The 21063-nt window shown below is 44.4% G+C and overlaps 2 protein-coding genes across 2 annotated transcripts in view; one reads left to right on the top strand and one right to left on the bottom strand.

The window, feature by feature from the left end:
- mrpl11 (mitochondrial ribosomal protein L11) overlaps positions 1 to 21063 on the top strand; it is a 44827-nt gene that overhangs the window by 11128 nt on the left and 12636 nt on the right. The window contains exon 2 of the mRNA XM_022760056.1: positions 1418 to 1600. Within this exon, the coding sequence (XP_022615777.1) occupies positions 1478 to 1600 (123 nt within the window). The 5' untranslated portion in view covers positions 1418 to 1477. The remainder of the gene's footprint in view (positions 1 to 1417; positions 1601 to 21063) is intronic.
- LOC111232498 (transmembrane protein 121-like) lies at positions 10487 to 11551 on the bottom strand. The gene has a single exon (XM_022760055.1). The coding sequence runs from the start codon at positions 11549 to 11551 to the stop codon at positions 10487 to 10489; it is 1065 nt and encodes a 354-aa protein (XP_022615776.1).

Genomic DNA, 21063 nt, shown 5'->3' with positions numbered 1-21063 from the left:
TCCCCTTGCCCCAAATTGGAATTAAACCCACCACTTGATGCCTGCCCTAATTGTTTCTCTCTCGCTGTCACCATCTCTCTCTGGACTTACAGTATGTCATTTTAATGTTTGATATTCTTTTGTAGGGACCTCCCACCCCCATAAAAAAAAAGACGGCACTCTTAGTAGTTATTATTCTGCAGCTTGCCTGTTGAGGATTCATGAGTCTTTCTGTCATTGTTTGATAGCAGAAGTGGATTTTCTCACTTCAGATTTAATGCATACTGGTCTCTGCATTTTCTAACTGGCTCCAAAATTGATCTGAACTGCAACACGATTTTTCTACAATGAAGTAGCTAAACACATTAGGTGAGTAGCGTGAAATTGACCTCTGAGAAGTAGCAGTGTATGTGAGTTACATTGTAAAGGCAGCTATTGAGGTAACTCAAACGAAATGGATTCTATTTGGGGCTCTTTGCAGTATGCATATCACCTTAATGCCCTTACAAATATTACCTCATGGTGGTTGCACTTTAACGGCTGCTGGATAATCAGCGGCCCAGATAGAATCACAACTTTTCTTGGGAGCAGTTTCTCCCTGTTTGTTGCTGTAAAGCAGCATGAGGTCCCATATATCTTTTTGGTACTGTCTCCTCTGTTGATCTAATTGGATACCCTCTGTTGCCTACAATGAATCATTGCTGGACCTCTTCTCTCCCCTGAAGTACTTATTTTTATTGAATGCAGGGTTCCCCTGAATCACAAGGCTCAACCTTAAAACTTGTATTTGTCCCTTGGCTCCAGTCATTGATCTTCTTTTTCTTCTTCTGTTTTTTTTTAAAGCTGCGTCAGTATCACTTTTAATCCAGCAGAGGATTATAGTACTGCTTTTATGTGTCCTGCCTCCCTAGAGAAAGGCCAGGAGTTCAGGCCATCCTCCCCACTCCACTAATTGACTCTTAATTTGATAAATGCATTTTAAGGTGGAGTGAAAAAGCTAACCCCTCTTTGTGTTCACATGTGGAGATGACGCTTCCATCCATCCTCTGTGCATCCTCCTCTGCCCTTGACTCTTGACCTCTACTGATGCAGAGGAAGCTTAGAGGTGACACGATGGAGCCGTTTTGGCGTGCACCCCACGATTTCTCAGAAGTTTAAATCCTGCCAGTTGTTAGGCTCCTCAACGCTGCGAGCATCTTGCTCGGTTGCTGATCCACACTGTGAGCACCTCCGGGAAAGTGGCTCTCACTGAGCCAATCGAAGGCAAAGATTTTTTTAATTACTCGCCCGTTGCAGAATGGAAAGCCACAGATTTAGCCTGTGGGTATCATTATCGACTTGAGTGTATGATGTTTTAATGAGCCCGGTGTGTAAATGATTTGTTGCAGTAGTGTATGCTTGAAAGGCTAATTTGTTTGTTTTTCTGCTGGGTTTTCAGTGAATGGATTCTCAGTTGACTCGGGGGCAGATTTAAGGCTTTCCAAACAGACAGACCAGGATGTCAAAGATCACCAAGGCAGCTAAGGCTGTGAAGAAACTGGACGCAGGCGGTGTAATCCGGGCTATAGTGAGGTCAGGACAAGCAGCCCCTGGACCCCCACTAGGCCCCATTCTGGGACAGGTAAAATTACTTACGGTTTCGCTTCATGTTCCTTCTGTTCGCTCTGAGTAATCAGGAGTATTAACTTAATTGCAGGAGCAAGGCTTCATTTTAACAAGTCACCTTCTGCACACAGTTTTCATTAACCGTGAGACAACCTGATCCTTCCTCACTTTCGCTTTGCGAATGGCATAGTTGCCTCACTCTCCTCAGTCACCTCATCGTACATCTGCACCAGCACCTTCATCTCCTCCCATAGCCCTATTCATATTCCCATTCTTATTCTAGTCGCACAGCTCCATTGTGCAGGTGGGTGCCACGCTCTGCCTCAGTCTGCAACTGTTTTCTCAGTTTCCAGGCCAGAGACACTAACACCTCCATCTGCAGCAGCTGTCCATATACATTAGCCTCACACTTTACAAGCCAGCTGATGAAATGGGATTGAACCTGTGAAGGTTTTGTCTTTAATTCTTGTATACTTCTCTCTGCTTCAATTGTTCCAGAGAGACAGCGGAGGTTGTCTTGTTTTTTATTGCTCAGGGATGCACCACTACAAGTTTTTCACCACTGATGCCAATTCCAACCAGAGAAATTTATGTATTGGCAGTACAATAATAAAACAAGTTAGCAGTTCTCGAGCACTGAGCAGTGAAAAAAGACGGTTCGGAGTAAGCGGATAAAAATAACTGAGGCTGAATTATTTTGTGCAGTGAAGAAAATCATCCATTTGTGTTTGAAAACAGTTAAATGCCAACTTAACTATCTGTTCATTAACCTCATCTTCGTTTCTAATCACACAAGTGCATTCTCTTAAATTTATATTTTATTTTACACCATAAAGGCACAATCTTCTCCCGCTTTAATGGTCATTCAGCTATTTAAATTTGATTGTCCTTTGCAGGATTGAATGAATGCAACCCTGTGGCTCATTCTCTACATACTAATCATCCAGTTAGCCTCTTTAATGGACACTACTCATCAGCCTAGGATGCTGTTGCTCACTTGGAATCCAGATCAATTCTCACAGTGAATCCATCTTTGTGACTTAATGACGACAATGGAAAAGTGAACACAACTGGCAGGGAAAGGAGCCACACATGATTAATAATATCAGGAAAAACCAAATGTTTCGATGTCAGAAAGGAGTTAAATGATGTGAAAATATCATATATTCTCTTATCTGACATCGACAGTAACAGTGCCAGTGCCATTACTTTATGTTTCTGTCCAAAATGAAGTACTCTGCTGTCACCAGCTGCACAGCATTAACTATAACACAAAATCAGTCCATAACTGGAAACCTCATCTCCCTGCCACACTGGGACTTAGACTTAGTGCTTGGAATTGCTAATATTAGTTTCAAGTCATTTTAAACTCATTTGTCTTCTGTTTTGCTGAACATTTCCCAAATTCGTCAGTTAATGTTTTGGTCTAGAAACTGAGAAAAAAAATGTTCCAATTTCCCAGAGTCCAAAGAGGCGTCTTTCAAATAGTTTTTTTTCTTTTTGTCTTTTGACAAACTCTCCAAAACCCAAAAAGAGTCAGTTCCGAATAATGTAACAGAAAACTTGTTCTCACAGTTGAGAAACTGGAACATGTTTTGCATTTTGCTTTAAAAATGGCAAACCATTAATCAGTCGTCAATTATTTTTTGTCCGTTGGCTATTTGATTGTTTGACAGATAATTTCAGCTCTATCACTCTATTTTGATTTAGTCGGTCCTGTCATCTTCTCTCTCTAATGGTTTCCTCCCACCTAGTTTTACTTATGAAATAATTCAACCTCACACAACCCGACAGTTCTATAACTCTGTTCTGTTCCTCAGCCCTACTGAGTGTTTCACTGTCTTTTAACTCACCGTTTTGGTTTTATGGGCGACAACTTTACTGTGTCGGTTCACTCTTACCACCACATCCAGATTTGTTTTCGGTCTCAGCAGGCAGCTGTTTTCAGCAAATAAAAGCTCTAAATCCCACTTTACACTGTCTGCCCAATGCCAAACAGCTGACAAAAAAATGGCAACTAGCTGGTGAACATAGTGGAACATTTAGCTGCTAAAAAGCCAGATGTTTTTTCTCATGAGTTGGAGAGAAATTGAGGTGACAGAGTGAATGCTAGACTCCAAACATGACTCCAAATGAATGCTATACAGGGCGTTCAGGCTTCTTCAGTTATTTTCACATTTTGTCATGTTGCAGACTTATGCTAAAAAAAAAAAAAAACATCCTTCATTAATCTCCACTCAATACCCCAGAACCCCAAATCTGAATTTTAGAAATTTTTGCTAAATTTATTAAAAAGGAAAAAGTATTCAGACCCTTTGCTATGACACTTAAAATTTAGTACAGGTGCCTCCCATTTCTCTTTATCATCTTTCTACATCTTGATTGGAGTCGTCCTGCGGTAACTTCAGCTGATTTGGAAAAGCACACACCTGTGTGTGTATAAAGTCTCACAGCCGACAATGTATATCAGAGCAAAAAACCGACCATGAGGAGGAAGGAACTGCCTGCAGAGCGCAGAGACAGGACCGTGTTGAGGCACAGATCTAGGGAAGGCTACAAAAAACAAAAAGGTTTCTTCTGCACTGAAAGTTTCCAAGAGCACAGTGGCCTCCATGATTCTCAAATGGAAGAAGTTTGGAACAACTGGGACTCCTGGGATTCCTAGAACTGGCCGCCTGGCCAGACTGAGCAATCGGGGGAGAAGGACCTTGGTATAAGAGACGTGACAAAGAACCCGATGGTCAGTCTGGCCCAGCTCCACAGATCCTGTGTGTAAGAATTACGGAGGCCACTGTACACTTGGGAACCTTCATTGCAGCAGAAATCTTTTTGTAGCCTTCCCCAGATCTGTGCCTCAACACAGTCCTGTCTCTGAGCTCTGCAGGAAGTTCCTTCCTCTTCGTGGTTTGTTTTCTTCTCTGATGTACATTGTCAGTGGTGAGACCTTATGTAGACAGGTATGTGCCTCTTCAAATCATATCCAATCACCTGAGTCATCACAGGTGGACTCCAGTCATCTCAAAGATCAAGAGAAATGGGCGGCACCTGAGCTAAATTTCAATTGTCCTAGTATCTGAATATGTCTAAGTGATATTTCAGTTTTTCCTTTTTAATAAATTTGCAGAAATTTCTGAAATTCTCTTTTCACATTACCATTGAGTATTGAATTTAGATTGAGGAGAGAAAACATTTTTTTTTTTGCTCAAGGCTGCAACACAACTGTGAAAAAACTGAAGGGGTCTGAACACTTTCCAAATGCACTGTACATCAGTTTCTGCCGGATGTGTAAATACGCACCTGTTTGCTAACAAGTTCGCTTCATCAGCTTAAAAGCTGGCGATGTGTCTTGTTCTTGAGAACCTTACAGAAGTCAGAAGCTTCAGATTTATGTGTGACAGTGACTTCACTGCTGAGGGAAAAACACAGTGAGTGGTACAGCCATGTTTCCAACAACTCAAATACACCCAGACATTTTTATCCAATAATAAAGAGGAGGATCTATGCTTGAATCTCATCCCATTTCAGCATCTTTTATTCCTGCTCAGAAATACAGTAGCCAGGATTTAACTGCTGCCAAGTAAAGAGAGCGTAATAACCCAATTTCACCGTCTCTCCGCTGTTTACCACTTAGATATATAATTGATTTTAAGATTTTTACTGATCACATTTAAGGCTCAGCTAAATCTTCCTTCCCCTCAGTGACACTGGAGGCCTCTGGGTTCCCTCTGAGCTGAGGAAGAAAGAAACTCACTCTGACTTTCACTCAAGGTCATTGAGTTTTTCGACTTGGCAATTTTGTAGCCATTTGTGCCGAAGGATCTTTAAAATATGACTGACAATTCACTTTTATACCTTGTTACCTAATTTTAACATTGTATGCCAAAACATCTATTTTTTTATACAGTAAAATCAGTGATCTTGACTGACAGAGGGAATGTTTTTAATGGCAGCTACCAATAGGCATATATAAAAAAAACTCCAAACAATCATACATTTTTGAACATCCCATCGTCTCTCCCATGTCATATAAAACATGTCAGAGTGACATGAGTGCTGGTATGTCAGCATCAGTGGGTGTGTGTTGTATTTTTGGATGTTCTTCCCTCCAAAAGAAACCAACACTGTTTCCTTCCCCAAAGAGGCTTTGGCTGGAATTTGATCGTTTTGAAGAATGTGAAATGTGCGACAGCTCAAGATAACACGCAAACTAAGAATAGTGTTTCCTTACCAACTTCAAGAAGCCTGGTCTTTGCTGCCTGTGTCTGTTTGTGTGGTCCTTTTCACCTTCTACCATCTGTTCCTTGTTCTGTCCTGCCCAGATATTCTGTTTCAGCCAAGAAGGAGCCTATGTTAAATTATGGATGAAAGACTCTGTAGAAATTACTTTTAATGTAATTGGTTTAGATTTTTCTCACTAAAACATCCCACTCAGTTTCATGTCTCTGTTCTTTGGAACTATTTTCTTTTCTTTTTTCCTTTTCTTTCTCCACATCTTATGTGCTTTACTGCTCTTGTTTCTGATTTCATCACCTTCTACCTTGGCATTATATAAAGGCAAATGTATGCCTGTAAAGGGCTGCAGCTCACAATTGTCAGCCCACTCACACTTATAAGTACTCTACTCTTAGTCTAGTTCTGTACTTTATTTGAGCAATTCTATTTTATACTACTTTGCATTTCTATTTCACAACATTTCAAAGGTTTATATAGTACTTTTTTAGCAACATTGACGAATACTTGCACATTGGTGCAGCTCTAAATATGAAATGTTATTCTGAAATACATTCTGAATTACTTATATTTGATATATTTTGATGCTAATACTTTTATGTTTTATGCATGTCACTTACATATTTCTACACTGTGGTAAAATATCTGAATACTTCGCCTCTGTTCAGAAAAGCAGCGAATCCTCAGGTTTGATGAGCTGGAATCAGCAAACATGTGGGAGGTGTTTTTTGTTAATTGACTTAAATGGTTCCACCCTGATTCTTTTTCGTCTAATTTCGCTTAATTTCAGCAGCAGGTGTTACCCTAACATCTGAGACCTGCATTAGTATGCGTTTGTCTCCAGTATTGCATATCATATGATGAGTCTCAGGCTCTTTTGCATCATTTCTGTCTCATAGAATATACTTTGAAGTTCTCTCCAAGCGCTGTGGTGCTGATAGAGTGTGCTATGATGAATCATTTAGACATCTGTCTGTTAAATGTGGGTCTTGCTGCCAGACTAGGTGGGTGTGAGCTCACAGGCAGACTGTAGCTGTCGCTGCGTCAGGGGCAATGAGGTGAGATGGGTTGTAACCAAGTGCTCAACCAAGCAGAGCAAAGCCATATGTTTGTCTAGAGGTGCCTCCTTTTGGACTGTTTGGGATGTCATTGTTGTCGGGGCAGCGTGTTGTGCGCGCTCGTCTCTCTCGGCTCCAGTGTGCCATCAAGCACACACTGTGTGTAGCAAACAGTAAATAAATGGCAGGCGGCAGCCGCCCCGCTCTAGGCAATGGCCCCGGCCCTTTAATCTTAGCCAACCTCTCCTCCTCAGTTTTTTTTCCTCTGTCTCTGACTAACCACCCTTGACAGAGGAAGTGCAGAGAGGTAGGCTGCCTGTCGGCTGCGGGGCAAATTTAAACAAACGAGAGAAATAAAAGAAGGAGCGAAAGACAAAAAAGGGAAAGTGACAGCTTTGGTACAGGAGAATAATTACAGGCTAGAGTGAAATTAGCACAACTGAATGGATGGGAAGAATAGAGAGAGAGAGAGAGAGAGAGAGAGAGAGAGAGATTGGTAAAAGAAGAAAGAAAATAGGAGAGTGGCTCGGGCACTTTTCTTCAGGAGCAGGTTATGAGTCGGTGGGAGCTGAGGGAAAACGCTGAGTATTGTTTCCAGAACTTAACAGGTATAACAAATTCTAAGAGGTAGTCATTTACCGAGGCTGCTGCCTATGCAGTCGCTGCTTTAGTATAATAGAAATATGAGAAGTTGCCCAACAGTGAGTGCAACCAGGATGCGTGTGTTTGAAATGTAGAGTGAGCGAGGGAGGAGGAGATGAAAGAGCCAGGGTAGATGAGAGTTGGATGCTGTCTACTACACTGGTTATCCCTCTGTGGTTTTTTCCTTAAAAGTCTCTCTGAACCGGAGAGAAATTCCCCACTGAAAGTATAAACGAATTTCTTTTTGTGGCTGAGTGTGTACATTAGTCTTAATACATCCTGTAAAAACAGCCTGTAAATCAAGCAGAGAGCAGTGAGAATAAACGCTTGCATTTTGACAAATAGCCTCAATTTCAATTAATAGGACCATTAAAGCTCAGAGGAGAGGCCGACGGGTGCATTCACAGCCGCTGCGAGCGGAGAGCCCGTCCAGTCTGAGAAACATCACACACACTTACCACAAGTCTTGACATGCACACCCCATCGCATCAAGACTTCTCCCTCTTTCAGCATTAAAGGCAGACAACACGACAGCACACTCAAGGATTACTGCGAGAGGATCCGGGCTGATGGGGCCGCTGGCGTAATTGTGATAAATGACGGCCTCTCGTCAGCGTGCCGCTCTCTAAAGCAAAGAGCACGCTCCTCTGCCTTGAATAAGTGGGGAGCTTCCATTCACTTCACCAGTTCAGCATGAGGAAAACATAAAAACATGCAATTTTCTTTGACTGCAGAAAGAGAGCTGATTGACTTTAATGTAGCGGAGTTTTTGAGAGTATGAGGCAGTTATTTGTTTCAAAGGCCTGTTGGCTATGAATAATTTGGACAGACTCCTCCTGTTTCTTCCCTACGTGTGGGCGACAGGCTGCCAATAACGCTCCTACATAATGGCCAATGAACTGTCAACACTAGGCAAGTATGAAACACTTTATTAGTTTGCACTCTGTCCTGGAGGTGTAGCTGACAACAGCTGTGGAATAACTTCACAGTATACACATGGCATATGTCCAAGTTCCACATGGTACACATAACGTGTACGCCTCTTAACAACCCAGAGGCTCGTAGCTCCATGAGGAAACAAGGCACTTGACTGTACTGTACATCCTCTACACCTGCTGCTCTGACCCATAATCCCACGACGCCCAAATACTACAACACCCACATCATAACAAGGTTGTGAATGAAAAGGCTCCATCCATAATTCATATGGGATTAAAAAGTTAACTCTCTCATCTACAGTGAAAAAAGGGATTTGATGGCAGGACAGGCAGCTGTCCCGAGGAGACTGTGAGACTAGTACAGATGACAAAAGACGGCAAAACATGAATTTTGAATATGTTTTGAAACTGTAAAGGGATTACTTACATTGGTATTCTGTCTCTGTAAACAGTGCAGTAAAATAGACCTGTAGTTTGTGTTACAATAGGATTCAGATAATGCAAAAATGCTTATTGCCTGTCTCTTAGCCCTACCATTAAAAGATTTACTTCATGGAAACTCTCATAAACAGTTGGTATCTTGAATTATGCACATTTTGTTGTGTTAAAGTCTCTATTGGATGGTTTTAACAGCAATAGTTGAACACATATGAAACATACACGAGGATACAGTATGCATCTCTGAAATCTCCACCCAGTTAACTGATGTTTAAATTCTGCATTTAAATCAAATAAAAGATGTCATAGGACTAAAAACACATCTTGGCAGGGATGGTCAACCACGAGGCCCGTGAGTCTGCAGCTTTCCACTCCAGCCAAACAGCACAGCGACCGCTTCCTCTGTTTAACGTTTTCTGCCTGACAAGAGGAAGTAATAAGTGAAATCTGCCAGTGTTACCTTTTGGTGGGAATGAAAATCTGGCACCGCCGCACTCGTGGTGGACAAACTTGACCCTCACAGGGGTCGCAAGATAAATCTGGGAGGTCATGAGGTTATGAAAAGAAAAATGTTGTGTATGTGGAAAAATAACATTATATACACAAATTGGTCTGATCTGATTTTTCTGTAACCTCTCTATTTTTATATTGTGAAAAACAAGAGGACACCTTCAGGCTTCTAAAAAAAAAAAAAAAAATCGAAGAAAGCAACATAACTCAGGGTCACCAGAAGACTTTGATTTAAAGGTTCACAAGCCAAAGAGGTTGGGAACCACTGGGTTAGACTCTACATTGAAATATTGGAGCACAGTGTAGAGTGAGTTTTACTGCTAGATGGCTTTTAAATCACATCTCTGGTGCTGAAGAAAAAAAATAAATCATCCCTCCTCTGTATTAAAATTATCTCTGTGAAAGTTCCCTGTGAAGTACCAGAGAAAATATACACTGAAGTGTCACAGTTAATTTTTTTGGCATCTGATGGCAGAAGAGTTGCAATGTAATTTTTTTTCCCCACAAACCACATGAACTAAACTCAAATAGCAAATGTGTGTTTTCCTCACCTCTACTCAAATTCAGTATCTTCAGATTTTTATAGAGAAATAAAGCTTAAGTTTTAAATGTCGAAAAAAAAGAACTCAAACTACAACGTCGAGATGTTTTGTGAAGGACAGAATTCAGCAAAATCGTGGCAGTTGAGGCAGTTGTGCCCAGATTGAAGAAGAATAAACATTACTAGACTTCAGCTTACATTTCTGGAATATTCTTTACACACTGATAGATGTGTTCACAGTGTTCAATTTAAAAATACACTCCCACAAATCACAGAAATGCATTTTTAGTTATTCTTAGCACAACAAAATGTGTAGAAAGCCGAGCTTGCCAAATGCATTTCCACAGCTCTGCATCATAGCCATCACTGTTGTACTGAAATTCAATACAAGTTATCTGTTTGGATGTGATACTGGCTTGGCTGGTTTTCTCAGTGTGTGTGTGTGTGTGTGTGTGTGTGTGTGTGTGTGTGTGTGTGTGTGTGTGTGTGTGTGTGTGTGTACATGCGTTTGTGCATGCGTGCATGTTCAGACTGTGTGAGACTCTCTAGAGTTCATGGGAGATGAAAGAGGGTCCTAAGGGCGTCTCTGCGGGCTCCAGGCTGACATGGGAGAGAGTGTGGCTTTGGGAGCGAGACAGTGTGTGATAATGAGAGGGAGGAGCTTTCCCCTGGGTTTGTCCTTCTCCCTGCTCCGAGCTCTGGCTTGGCAGGGTGGACTCTCCTGGTTCTGTTCCAGCCACAGTCCCAGCTCCTGCAGCAGCACGCTCCTGCTTGTGTCTCTCCCAGGCTGAGCTCAGCTTCACAGCCAGAGCCAGCAGGTTCTTCCCCAGGAACACAGTGGACACACGAGGGTCCCTGTACCACAGCATCCCTGTGCCCCTCAGGGCCAGGGTGAAGATATTGATAGTGACCAAGCTGAGCCAAGGGTACAAAGCCTCCTTACGGGGCCCCCTCTGTCCTGGCAGGCCGGTGGCCCCCAGCTCTGTGAGGGCCACACACGGCAGCAGCAGCAGGAGGGCGTAGCAGTAAAAGAAGACCAGGCCCTCGGCCCAGATGGGCAGCTTCTGCTCAACGACCCCTCCGGTCCCCGCTGTGACCCCTCCTTGGACTTCCCACAGCCCCGCCTGCAGGTCCAGCACATCCAGCAGGTCCACCACCACCCACAGCAGCCGGCCCCGCACCTCCTGCTTCCTGCGCTGAGGGGTCATGTGGTCAGCTCCCGTCAGGATTAGGAACAGGGAGGGCAGGCAGATGGACAGCAGCAGCGTCAGGGTCTTCCTGGCCAGCGGGTCGGGCGGCCGGTGTTCCTGCCTGTAGTTGTGGCAGACGAAGAAGAGCTTGAGCTGGAGCAGGGACAGGAACAGGAACCAGAGGGCGTTGGCAAAACCGCGGCGTGGCGACCGCACCTCTGACACCACGCCGGCCGACACGAAGCGCAGAGCGAGCAGAAAGCCCACATCGCCTAGCAACACCACCGCACACTGCCAGACGCTCGGTCCGGGAAGACCATGAGCCCCCAGCATGCTCTGCTCCAGCAGGTAGAGGTCCACCACTGCCATCGTGCTCACCGTGACCAGGGTTGATACGCACACCTGGGGCGTGGGCACCATGCCTAAAAGAGACACAGAGGCATGGTGGGAAATCTGTTACATGAACAGAATTCAAACTCCGCTCACATCATTCCACACGCTGCCATCTGTTCCCACTAACACTGACAAATTTGCAGGATAAGAACATGTTGGGTTTTTTTTTTTTTTTTTCCTCCAGCACAAATTTAAAACCGAAAAAAAAAAAAACCCTAATGTAAAATAGTTTGATGCTTGTTGCTATGGTTGGAGACAGTGGCTGCCGAGTAAGCACTGAGCGCCCTTCATCTTTGGCCAGCGCTACATCTACCCTGGCTGCTCCAGCTGAGAAGCCTGTTAAATTGTTTGTTTTTTGTTTTTTTTTTAACTCTGCAGCTCTTTGAATTAAATAGTCTTCATTTTCCATAAAGGTCTTGAACAAATGCTCCTTTTTGATTCTGAGATTTCCGCCAAATTCTCTGCTGTTACTTTTTTCTGTTCATTTTTGTTGTTTCTGCTCTTTTTTTCTTTTTTTTTTTTGTACTCAGCTCATTCATTATTAATTAATTGTGTTCAGGCGCAGCTAGGTGCCCTGTCAAAGGCTTTTCTTTGCCTCTATAGTCTGCCATGTTTATTCTCATACTGTGCTGCAGACTTTAATCACTGCAAATTCCCCTCTCATTTCAGATGAATATTGATAACTTGCTATTTGTTTAGAGATGTGTTCGACTCGTGTCTTTGTGTACACACTGTGTGCGAATGGCTGAGTGCATGCAGGCAATGCTAATTTGGCTTCCTCTTTTTTTTTTTTTTTGTTGCGGCTCATATCTCAGACACAGACAATATAAACCTCAGTATTGATCTTCAGCATGACAAATGATCATTGACTGCACAGTGTAATCGAACCAACATCTCTTTGTCGTATTTAGCTGAAAAGCACAGCACAGACCCGCTGGACTGTCTGTTGTCTGCTCAGCGCCCCTCGGGGGTGTCAACCCTTCAACTGGATCGATGACATTATAATATAAAATCATTACCAGCTCAGATGTGTCGTAACGGCAACAGTTGAGCGTGATCGAGCGAGAGATTGTCAGCATGATTGCGGCCTCTGAGAAAAGTCTGCCAGTGAAAAATGTATATTGATATCTTGCCGATGGAAGACACATCACTTCCCTCACTGTAAGACTAACAGGAGCTCTGCCATCTCCTCGGTGCTGTGAAGAGGGCTGAGTAACTCCACTGGGTAAAAAAGGGGTTCTGAGATTGTGTGTGTGTGTGTGTGTGTGTGTGTGTGTGTGTGTGTGTGTGTGTGTGTGTGTGTGTGTGTGTGTGAGAAGGAGAATGAGCATAAGACTGCAACTGAAAGATTAATAGGCCTTTTGGCTGCCTACATGCCTAATAAAGTGTTACTGTATGATGGTAATAGTTCATAAATAAGCTCAGGGGGAGAGAGGGTGAAAGTGATGAAGAGAAAAAGACTCAAATGCAGATAGAAAGTGACTTCCACCCACTTATAGAAAGACATGCATTTCATGAGCCAGCTTGGCCTGGATGAATCCAAATGTATTCATCACCGTGGGTATTGAAATATCACAGACATTAGGGTTTGTTCTGAAACAGATGAATCAAAGAGATGAGGAAAGGGAAGATCTCGACTGATTAATCCGCTCGGAGGCATGGTGGGAGGACAGGCATGGATCATGCCAGCATTCGTAATATCTGGTTGTCTACGAAGCCTTTTGTCTCACCGCACACTGCAACTTGATTATCATTCCCTGAAAAATTGAACGAATTTCTCCGAGCTGCAGATTGAGAGGATATTGGAATTTAAATTTGTTTTTTCTTTCTCTGGGAACAAACCCACTGTGCGGGGGAGAGAGGAGATGGAGAAGTTTGCAAGCCACAGTTGCAGCTGGCTTTTTTTTCTTTTTTTTTTCTTTTTTCCCCAAGGAGGTCGCGCCTCTTAAGTTATTCCACCTGCGCCTTAAATTTCACCCTGGAAATCTCCCTTGTCAGCCGGTGTTTGTGTTTTGACTCCCTGTCAGCATAGTGTAATTTATTCTGTTCTGAGTGAGGGACGGGGATGACAGGCCGCGTGTCCACTCAGCTCATCAATAATGACTAAATTCATCATTCCCCTGTCTGGCAAGTGACACTGCTGTTGACAAGGTGAGGCAACCTATTTCTCTGTAAAGCATGAGTAATGGCATGTAATAGTGTGCAGGTGACAGATTTGTTCGTTTTTATTTTTATTACTGCCTTGAGCCTGTGTCCTGCTTTGCAATGAAATAACCCCCCCCCCCCTCCTCCCCAGTAAAATAAAATAAATAAATAAATATCTCTTTACCCCACTAGTGCACATGGCTTCCCTCCCATGTGCACTAGTGTCCAAGTAATCATCCAAAAAAGCTGCCCATTTCTGTGCAACACTGACAAAGATAAAGCAAGGGGTGGGGTTTGCCACTTGGATTTGTTTTCTATAAATACTGGGTGATTTCCAGGTGGACAGAAATCCATGCAGAGCCCAGATTAATTTGTCTACACCCAGTCCATCTCCACAAACAGCCCTCACGGAGCTCCACATTACATCAAAGAAGGAGCTCCTTCTCAAGTTGTCACAGGTGGCTGTGGAGCACCAAGGGCATCAGGACGAGGTCTGTGCCATTATGTGCAAACTAATTAATTAATGGAGAAGCGGGCAGTGTGCAATCCCTGATAATGCGCTGCTGAATAAATCCCCTCTCCAGACTTAAAGCCACATGACTCAAACATCTGTTGATTTATCAGGTCGCAGCCCAAGTGTTGCCTGAGGATCTCGTTGATGCAGTTATCACGAGTTTGAATTATCAGGTTTTTTTTAATTTTAATTTTAATTTTTTGTATTATTCCCTGAAATGTGGTTATCATTAGCTGCCCCAGCATGCAGTGCTGTTGTGCGACGTCTGTGCATCCTCTGGCAATTTAAAAATCTCTACTAAACTGCTTCTCTGCAACACCTGTTTCATAACTGCCCTATTAGCCTAACAGCAGGTATTGTAGGGTTTATCCGTGCATGGCCGCTAGTAAAGTGAAGCTTTAGTTACCCAAACCATTCGTCTTGCACTTGGGCTCGATCCTCCTGGCTTGATTTACAGCAGGTAATGTGTTTATCTTCCCAAGTAGAAGCGCCGTCGGTGGCCAATAAAGTCTCTTTTATAGTCGCTGATGAGCCGGACTCGGTGATAAAGTCTGATTCTTACAGTCCGGGTGTTTGTATACAGTCAGGCTCCAGGGGAAGGCTCATCGAGAGGCTGTACGAGGGGAAAGTCATCGCCACTGCCACACCAAGCAGCCCCGAGTTTGTTGGAACAAAAAAAAAAAAAAAAACCCCGGCTCATACTTATCAAGATTTGCTCCTCCGTGCAGATCTGGCATGGCAGATACCTCCGTCCCTCGGCTGGTCGTCGCAGAGGTTCGATCTGGATCTGGATCTGGATCTGTCACCTCCCCGCAGTGTCAGGGTCTGCCGTTGTCGGTTTTTTATCTTTTAACACAGCAGCGGGGGCAGAGAGCCGTGCAGGGCTGCTGCTGCTGCTGCTGCCGCTACTGATGCTGCTGCTGCTACTGATGCTGCTGCTCCTGCTCCTCCTGCCGCTGCTCCTGCTCGGTCAGGCTCCGGCTGTGTGCGGGAGATGCCGGGGAAGTCGTTCAAGAAGTGGGAGCAGAAGCGGCATCAACGCGGCGGGGACGCGGAACCGTTGAAAGTGGAGACCGCAGACCGATCCGAGCGAGGAGATGGCACATGAGACGAGGGGGGAGGCAGAGCGGTGCGACGGAGAGGAGGACGAGGAGGAACTCACTCACGCTGTCCGAGTTTGGTTGTGGTGTTAATTTGTAAGCAGGCTACGTGCTCCAGTCCAGACCTCCCACCCTCTTCAGTTTCTCCTCCTCTCCTCCAACACCAGCTGTGGAAGTTTAGCTGGAAGAAGATGCTATGAATATTTTAGAGCACCCAGCTACAGTATACTCATTGGTTATGGTAATCATGATGATGCCACTTGCTGAAGATTAGTTGCATTGTTTGGGAGCAGGCAGATACCTTATTTATCCTTCCTCCTTTGAAATAGGAGCGGGGGAAGTGGAGCGAAAGATGCTTGTAGCCTGTAGACACATTTAGAGCTCAGAAGGCAGATGTTACAACTTTAATTAGCCCTCCTTCTGTCTACTTACTGTCTTAGGCACACAAGGAAATCATCCCTCTGTTGTAGATTAACTCATTACAGCTGGTTTACTGCATACTAAAACAGAAAGATTGGGAACAGGATTCTGAGACAGATTTGGTCGAACATGAATCTTTTGGAAACAGTTTCAAAAAGAGCCGGCTGCTTTCCTCATTCCAAAATTCAATTTCTGCTCCTTTGTCAACCACAGATGCAATTTTGAGGAATTTCACAGCATCACCTTGTCCTCAAGGTCCTGCTCCTCCAAGTGAATCTGTAGGCATCCCACTCTGCACCTTTACCAAAGGCTCCGAGTCCTCAACTGCCTCGTTTCTGTGGCTCTCAGTGTGCCGGGTTCATTTTAAAGTGAGAGGTTTAATCAGGCTGGTGAGAGAGGGGATGGAGAGCCATCTTTCTTGTCAGATTCAGCTCTGCGCTCCGCTGGCTTCCAAGAGAAGAGAGATTTTCCATTTTCCTCACTTCAGCATGGGTTTTTTTTTTTTTTTTTTTTTTTTTTTCCTTTCTTCTTTTTTTTCTCCCCCGTTCTTCTTCACCCCTCGGCTTCTTTCTGCTCCCTTTTTGTCACCTCTCTCCACATGTTTATCCCATTCACTCTTCCATCCTGCTATTATCCCCCTATTTTCTTTTCTTTCTTTTTTTTTTTGTTCCCTGTGGGTGTGGTTGAAGGTCACTCTGCACACTGGCTCACTTTCAGAGAGAGAGAGAGAGGGGGAGCGATGCAGGAAAAAGGACAGAGGGGGGACGGTGACAATAGCAGAGGAGGGCGAGGGGCAGCCAGTTGGGCAGGCTGTCCACGGTAATGTGCAGTCATCACTTTTTGCTTCATGACATGATTGGGGAAGTTTGGAAGGACACATGGGGCTACTGTCCAAGAATGCTAACGGCGTCGACAGTGAGCCACGCTCCACAACAGACCTGAGGCTGACCTCTGCAAACATGGTGGACTCGGTCCCTCCACCTTCCTGCTCTTGGCTCTTACTGTGTCATCAGAGTGTGAGGCATGAATTAAAATAGTATTCCACTGTTTAAGCATTGAACGACTGAAACACTGTCTGACTCATGACGGACAAAAAAAGATTTAAAAACACAGCAGAACAAGAATTATTGTATTTTTTTTAATTTTTTTTTTATTCAACTCATTCTTCTTTGTTGTCGAATCATGGCACCTACATTACCCACAATGCAGCTCAACTGCTAACAGTTTGGTATTTAGATCCACGTTTGTTGTGCTAGTAGCAGCTAATGTAGCTTCGAGTCACTGTAGCCTCGAGCAAGGCTGAGGAAGAGGCTGCAGAGGTCTGGTCAGATCTCCACACCCCAAAATCTGTAGTCCTCCGACCCAACCAAGGCCTCAAGTGACATCACACAAGGCAGTTTATCAGACTTTGTGCAAACACAAAAGGCTCCCCAACACCTGTAAACACACTTTGATGTGTAAAACTGGTGGAGTATCCCTTTTTAAATAGAAAAGCGCCTTTAGTGTTTAACATTCACTCTGAACACTTCACAAACCTAAGCTTTGTTAAAACATCGCTACCAGTTGTTGTTGGAGTCTGACTTTGTTCCAGCTCCTGATTCTCTTTCTTTGTGCATCCCTACTTCACTTGTCAGCGTATCTTGTGATTTTTCAGTCATCTCCGTGGAGCGTGGAGCCTCAGCTGCCTGCTGTTCGGGCTCCTGTGTTTCTGTTGCAGGCTCCACACGTGATTAATCATGTGAAGTGGCAAAAAGCACAACTGTCAGGGCTGTGAGGGGGGCCTAATGGAGTTGAAAATGGGATGTTTTGTCGCGATGCTATCCATTTTGCTTCACCGTGGCCCGCTTGGTCGTTTGCTTTCACCTTGTCCTCAAACAGCGAATTCTTCCTCCTGTGCCACGTACAAGCAAGTGAAGGCTGTGTCTGTTTTTAAGCAAAAACCCCAGTCAGCAAAAACACCGCTGAGAAGTTTTGGTTTGTTGTGGTTGTTATAAAGACGAGTCCCTGAATTTGGTTCATGCTGTCAGATCTGCACTCATGCTCGTTTGAGCCGCGCTCCTCAGTTCTTTTATGCAGGGCTGTATATTGGCCTCAGCACAGTTCGCTGGAGACCGGGGGTGAAAATGGTTTTCATTTTCCACTTTTAAGACTAATCCACTGATTCCAGGGTGGAAAATCAAGTAAAATGTATGTCCAGCGTGAACTCAGTTTATTTTGTGGCGTGTGCTGTGTGTAGCTGATTCTGTTAGACCCAAACTGACTCTCACTCTCACTTACCCCCTGTGCAGCTCAGGGGTTCAACATGAAACCTAATCAGCTGTATGACGCTACAATGGGGCTGGATGTGATAAAATGCCAACACCGGAGCAGATTAAATGAACAGGGTAATGAAGGTAATGAATGAGAATGTTTCACACTGAAGAGTTTAATTAACCTCGCCTCTCGCCAGCCTCTCTCCACTGTAACACCTTTGTCACCGTGTCGCAGCCCTCCTCCGTGTCGACCACCCAGGGCAATTTGTCCAGTGGCCTTGTGTGCCAGGGGCAATTAATTCTGCCTCCTGCCCCAAGGCCTTATCCTGCGTCTGTGTCCTTTATCTCCATGTTTGTCACGCTTCCATAAGCACAGTACCTCTCTTGACCTACTCTCCCTCTCTTTCTCATCTCCTCCCATCTCTTCCTCGCTCTCCTCCTCCTCCTCCTCCTCCTCCTCCTCCTCCTCTCCCTTTCTTTTCCTCTCTCCCTATTTTCTTTCCTTTTCTTCCCCCTGTTCTCTCAGATGCAGAAACACCTGCGACCAAACAGTGAACACTTCCTCACCGTCAGCAGTCCCTGGCAGCTTAATATGCACACATATCCACTCTTCAACTGATGGTCTTGTAGTCTTGTCAGAATGAAATGAGGCCGAAGTATTCATACATAAACATACACACACACACTCTCACCCATATTCATGAGGACCTCCTGCGGCCTTCTCTGCACTTCTCTCCCGTTGTTCACCTTGGTCAAACAAACCTGCTGTCATTGTGACCAAGATCACTGGCCACATTCTGACAACCTTAATACACCTCTTCCCCATCGCTGTCTCTCCTCTCTCTCTCTCTCTCTCTCACCCACACCCACACACACACACACACACACACACACACACACACACACACACCATCGCCATCCTGCCACACCAGTGCTACATCTTGTTAAAAAGAGTTAGTGAAGCTGAAAGGCCAATCACATTAGCACGGAAGGAGTGTCAAAAAAGACTGCAGAGAATATGGTGGAAGGGTCAAATCAAATGGACATTTCTCAGATTTTAATTGCAAATGCCTAATTGCTCTCATAATTATGAGTAATAAGACTCTGCCATGCTGAACTCGAATGGATCATATAGCAATTACTCACCACTGTCGCTGCTGGATTTGACGGCGAGAAATATCTTCGTAGATTAGCGTTTAATCCTGGTGCCCAGGATCTCAGAAGTCTTTGAAGATGTGCCGCTGAATGTCCTCGTCCACAGCCGGCGTGGAAGGCCCCGCCTTGGGTGATGGGCTGCAGCCATTTTATACTGGAGAGCACCCGGCTCTAATCAGTCATGGTGGAAGAGAGAGGATTTATCCAGCAGCTCGGACTCGAGGATGATTAGATGCTCAGATGCAGTGAGCGGGGTTAGCGATTTGGCCAAGGCATGAATGTTACTGTTCTAGTTCTCTCTGTCTGATAAATGTCATAGGAAGTTGGGGGAGCAAACCTTGAACTTTGCTTTCACGGCACGCCAGCCCTCTGCCACATTTAAAGACTGCGATTGCAATTACCAACATGGTCCAATCACCACAATTACTGCAGTTAAACTATTAAATAGCCCGAGGCCAAAATAAAACTCGCTCACGCTGTCATCTTCAGAGGCTGAGATGTCTGGACTCTTGTGGAACATCTTAATTAAAATATGATTACCTGTCTCTGGTGCATATTTAATTGTTTGCAGAGCTCAGGGCAAATTGTCTGCTCTCCCCAAGTGGGTCATGTCTCTGGTCCTCGGGCCAATCTTCTGTCTTATTTGCCCCTCTTTAGCCTTTTTTTTAAAAATGTTTATCTAAGCCCTTTTAGCATTGAAGGACTGTCTGGTAAGGAAATGCCGCGTGAAGTCTTTTCCTCTGTCTATCTTTAGCACAGTCGCTCCTCTGTCCGCATAATGTCTCGCTGTTCGTGCTTAAGCACATTTTAGAAGCATCAGGCATTATCTCTGGCTGGTCAGCGAGTCCCTTTCATGGCATTGTGTGGCATGAAAGGGCCGTCTGAGTCGGTGGGAGAGATCATTATCCGACATTGACTGAACAGAAGGAAACGAACGGGAGCTGAATGTGTGAGGCAGGGCCCCAGGGTTTGCTTTGACTCATACCCAACATCATAGCCTTTATATTAATCCATATTTAATTAGAATTTCCTCAGTGCTCCCTCCCCGCTTGTTTACCCTCGCTATGTTGTTTTATGGGAGGCGGAGTGGGAGGGAAAGGCGTGCATAGAAGGTGGTGAGGTTGACATGGGATTACTATTAATAAGTATGGGAGGGGAGGGAAGGTAGAGCCTAGCGACGGCTCTGGGGACGTAACTGCGTTTCATTTCATTAGTGGGATATTGTAATTCAAACAGCACCCATCAGCTGTGAAACAATAACCTCCCTCAACTCATGTGATAGGTTGAAATTTCAATGAGTTTGTTATTGTGTTAGCGGATGCACAGAAATACCAGTGAGTAATGAGCAGTGCTTTAGACGCTAATGAAGTGATGGGGTTGTGTAGATTGAGCAACTCATCAGCATTCATCAGGTTCTTTTGAGGCCTTTAGAGGAGATGATGTTCAGGGAACTTACTGCTCCGTTAAGTTCAAATAAATGTCTTTCCTTCTGTGTCATTGGAGAATGTCTCAGGATGAGTGACTTTTCATCAGATGCATTATTAGAATCTGAAAGCCCCGCGCTGTCGTGGAGCAATACAAGCTCACGAGTCCATTAAACTGTGTATAAAAATCCTTTTTTTTTTTTTTTTCTTCCCCTCATTTCTGAAATGAACATTTCAATCAGAGTGTTGCCTTTGGGAAGGATGGCGGGTGAAGGTCAGTTTAAATTTCAGCAGTAATAATTAGATTCTTTATTAGTTTTTGCCACTGAATTCATCTCCAAAGAGGAATGGTGCAAAGGAGCCGCGCTGGCCGGGTGTTGACTTAATGTCACCCATCCATTTTGCTTTCGCTCTGGTTGGCCTCGCAGGAGCTGGAAAATGGGAGCCTCATTCATCACTGGGTTTCTCTGGCTCTGGGCACCAACATGCATTCAGTCATAGCTCGAGTGACACACACACACACACACAC

This window comes from Seriola dumerili, unplaced genomic scaffold, assembly GCF_002260705.1.
Source record: "Seriola dumerili isolate Sdu_G_001 unplaced genomic scaffold, Sdu_1.0 BDQW01000331.1, whole genome shotgun sequence".
NCBI classification, from domain to species: Eukaryota; Metazoa; Chordata; class Actinopteri; order Carangiformes; family Carangidae; genus Seriola; species Seriola dumerili.
Note: the sequence above shows the minus strand (reverse complement) of the source record. Positions and strands in the feature narration are given on the sequence as shown.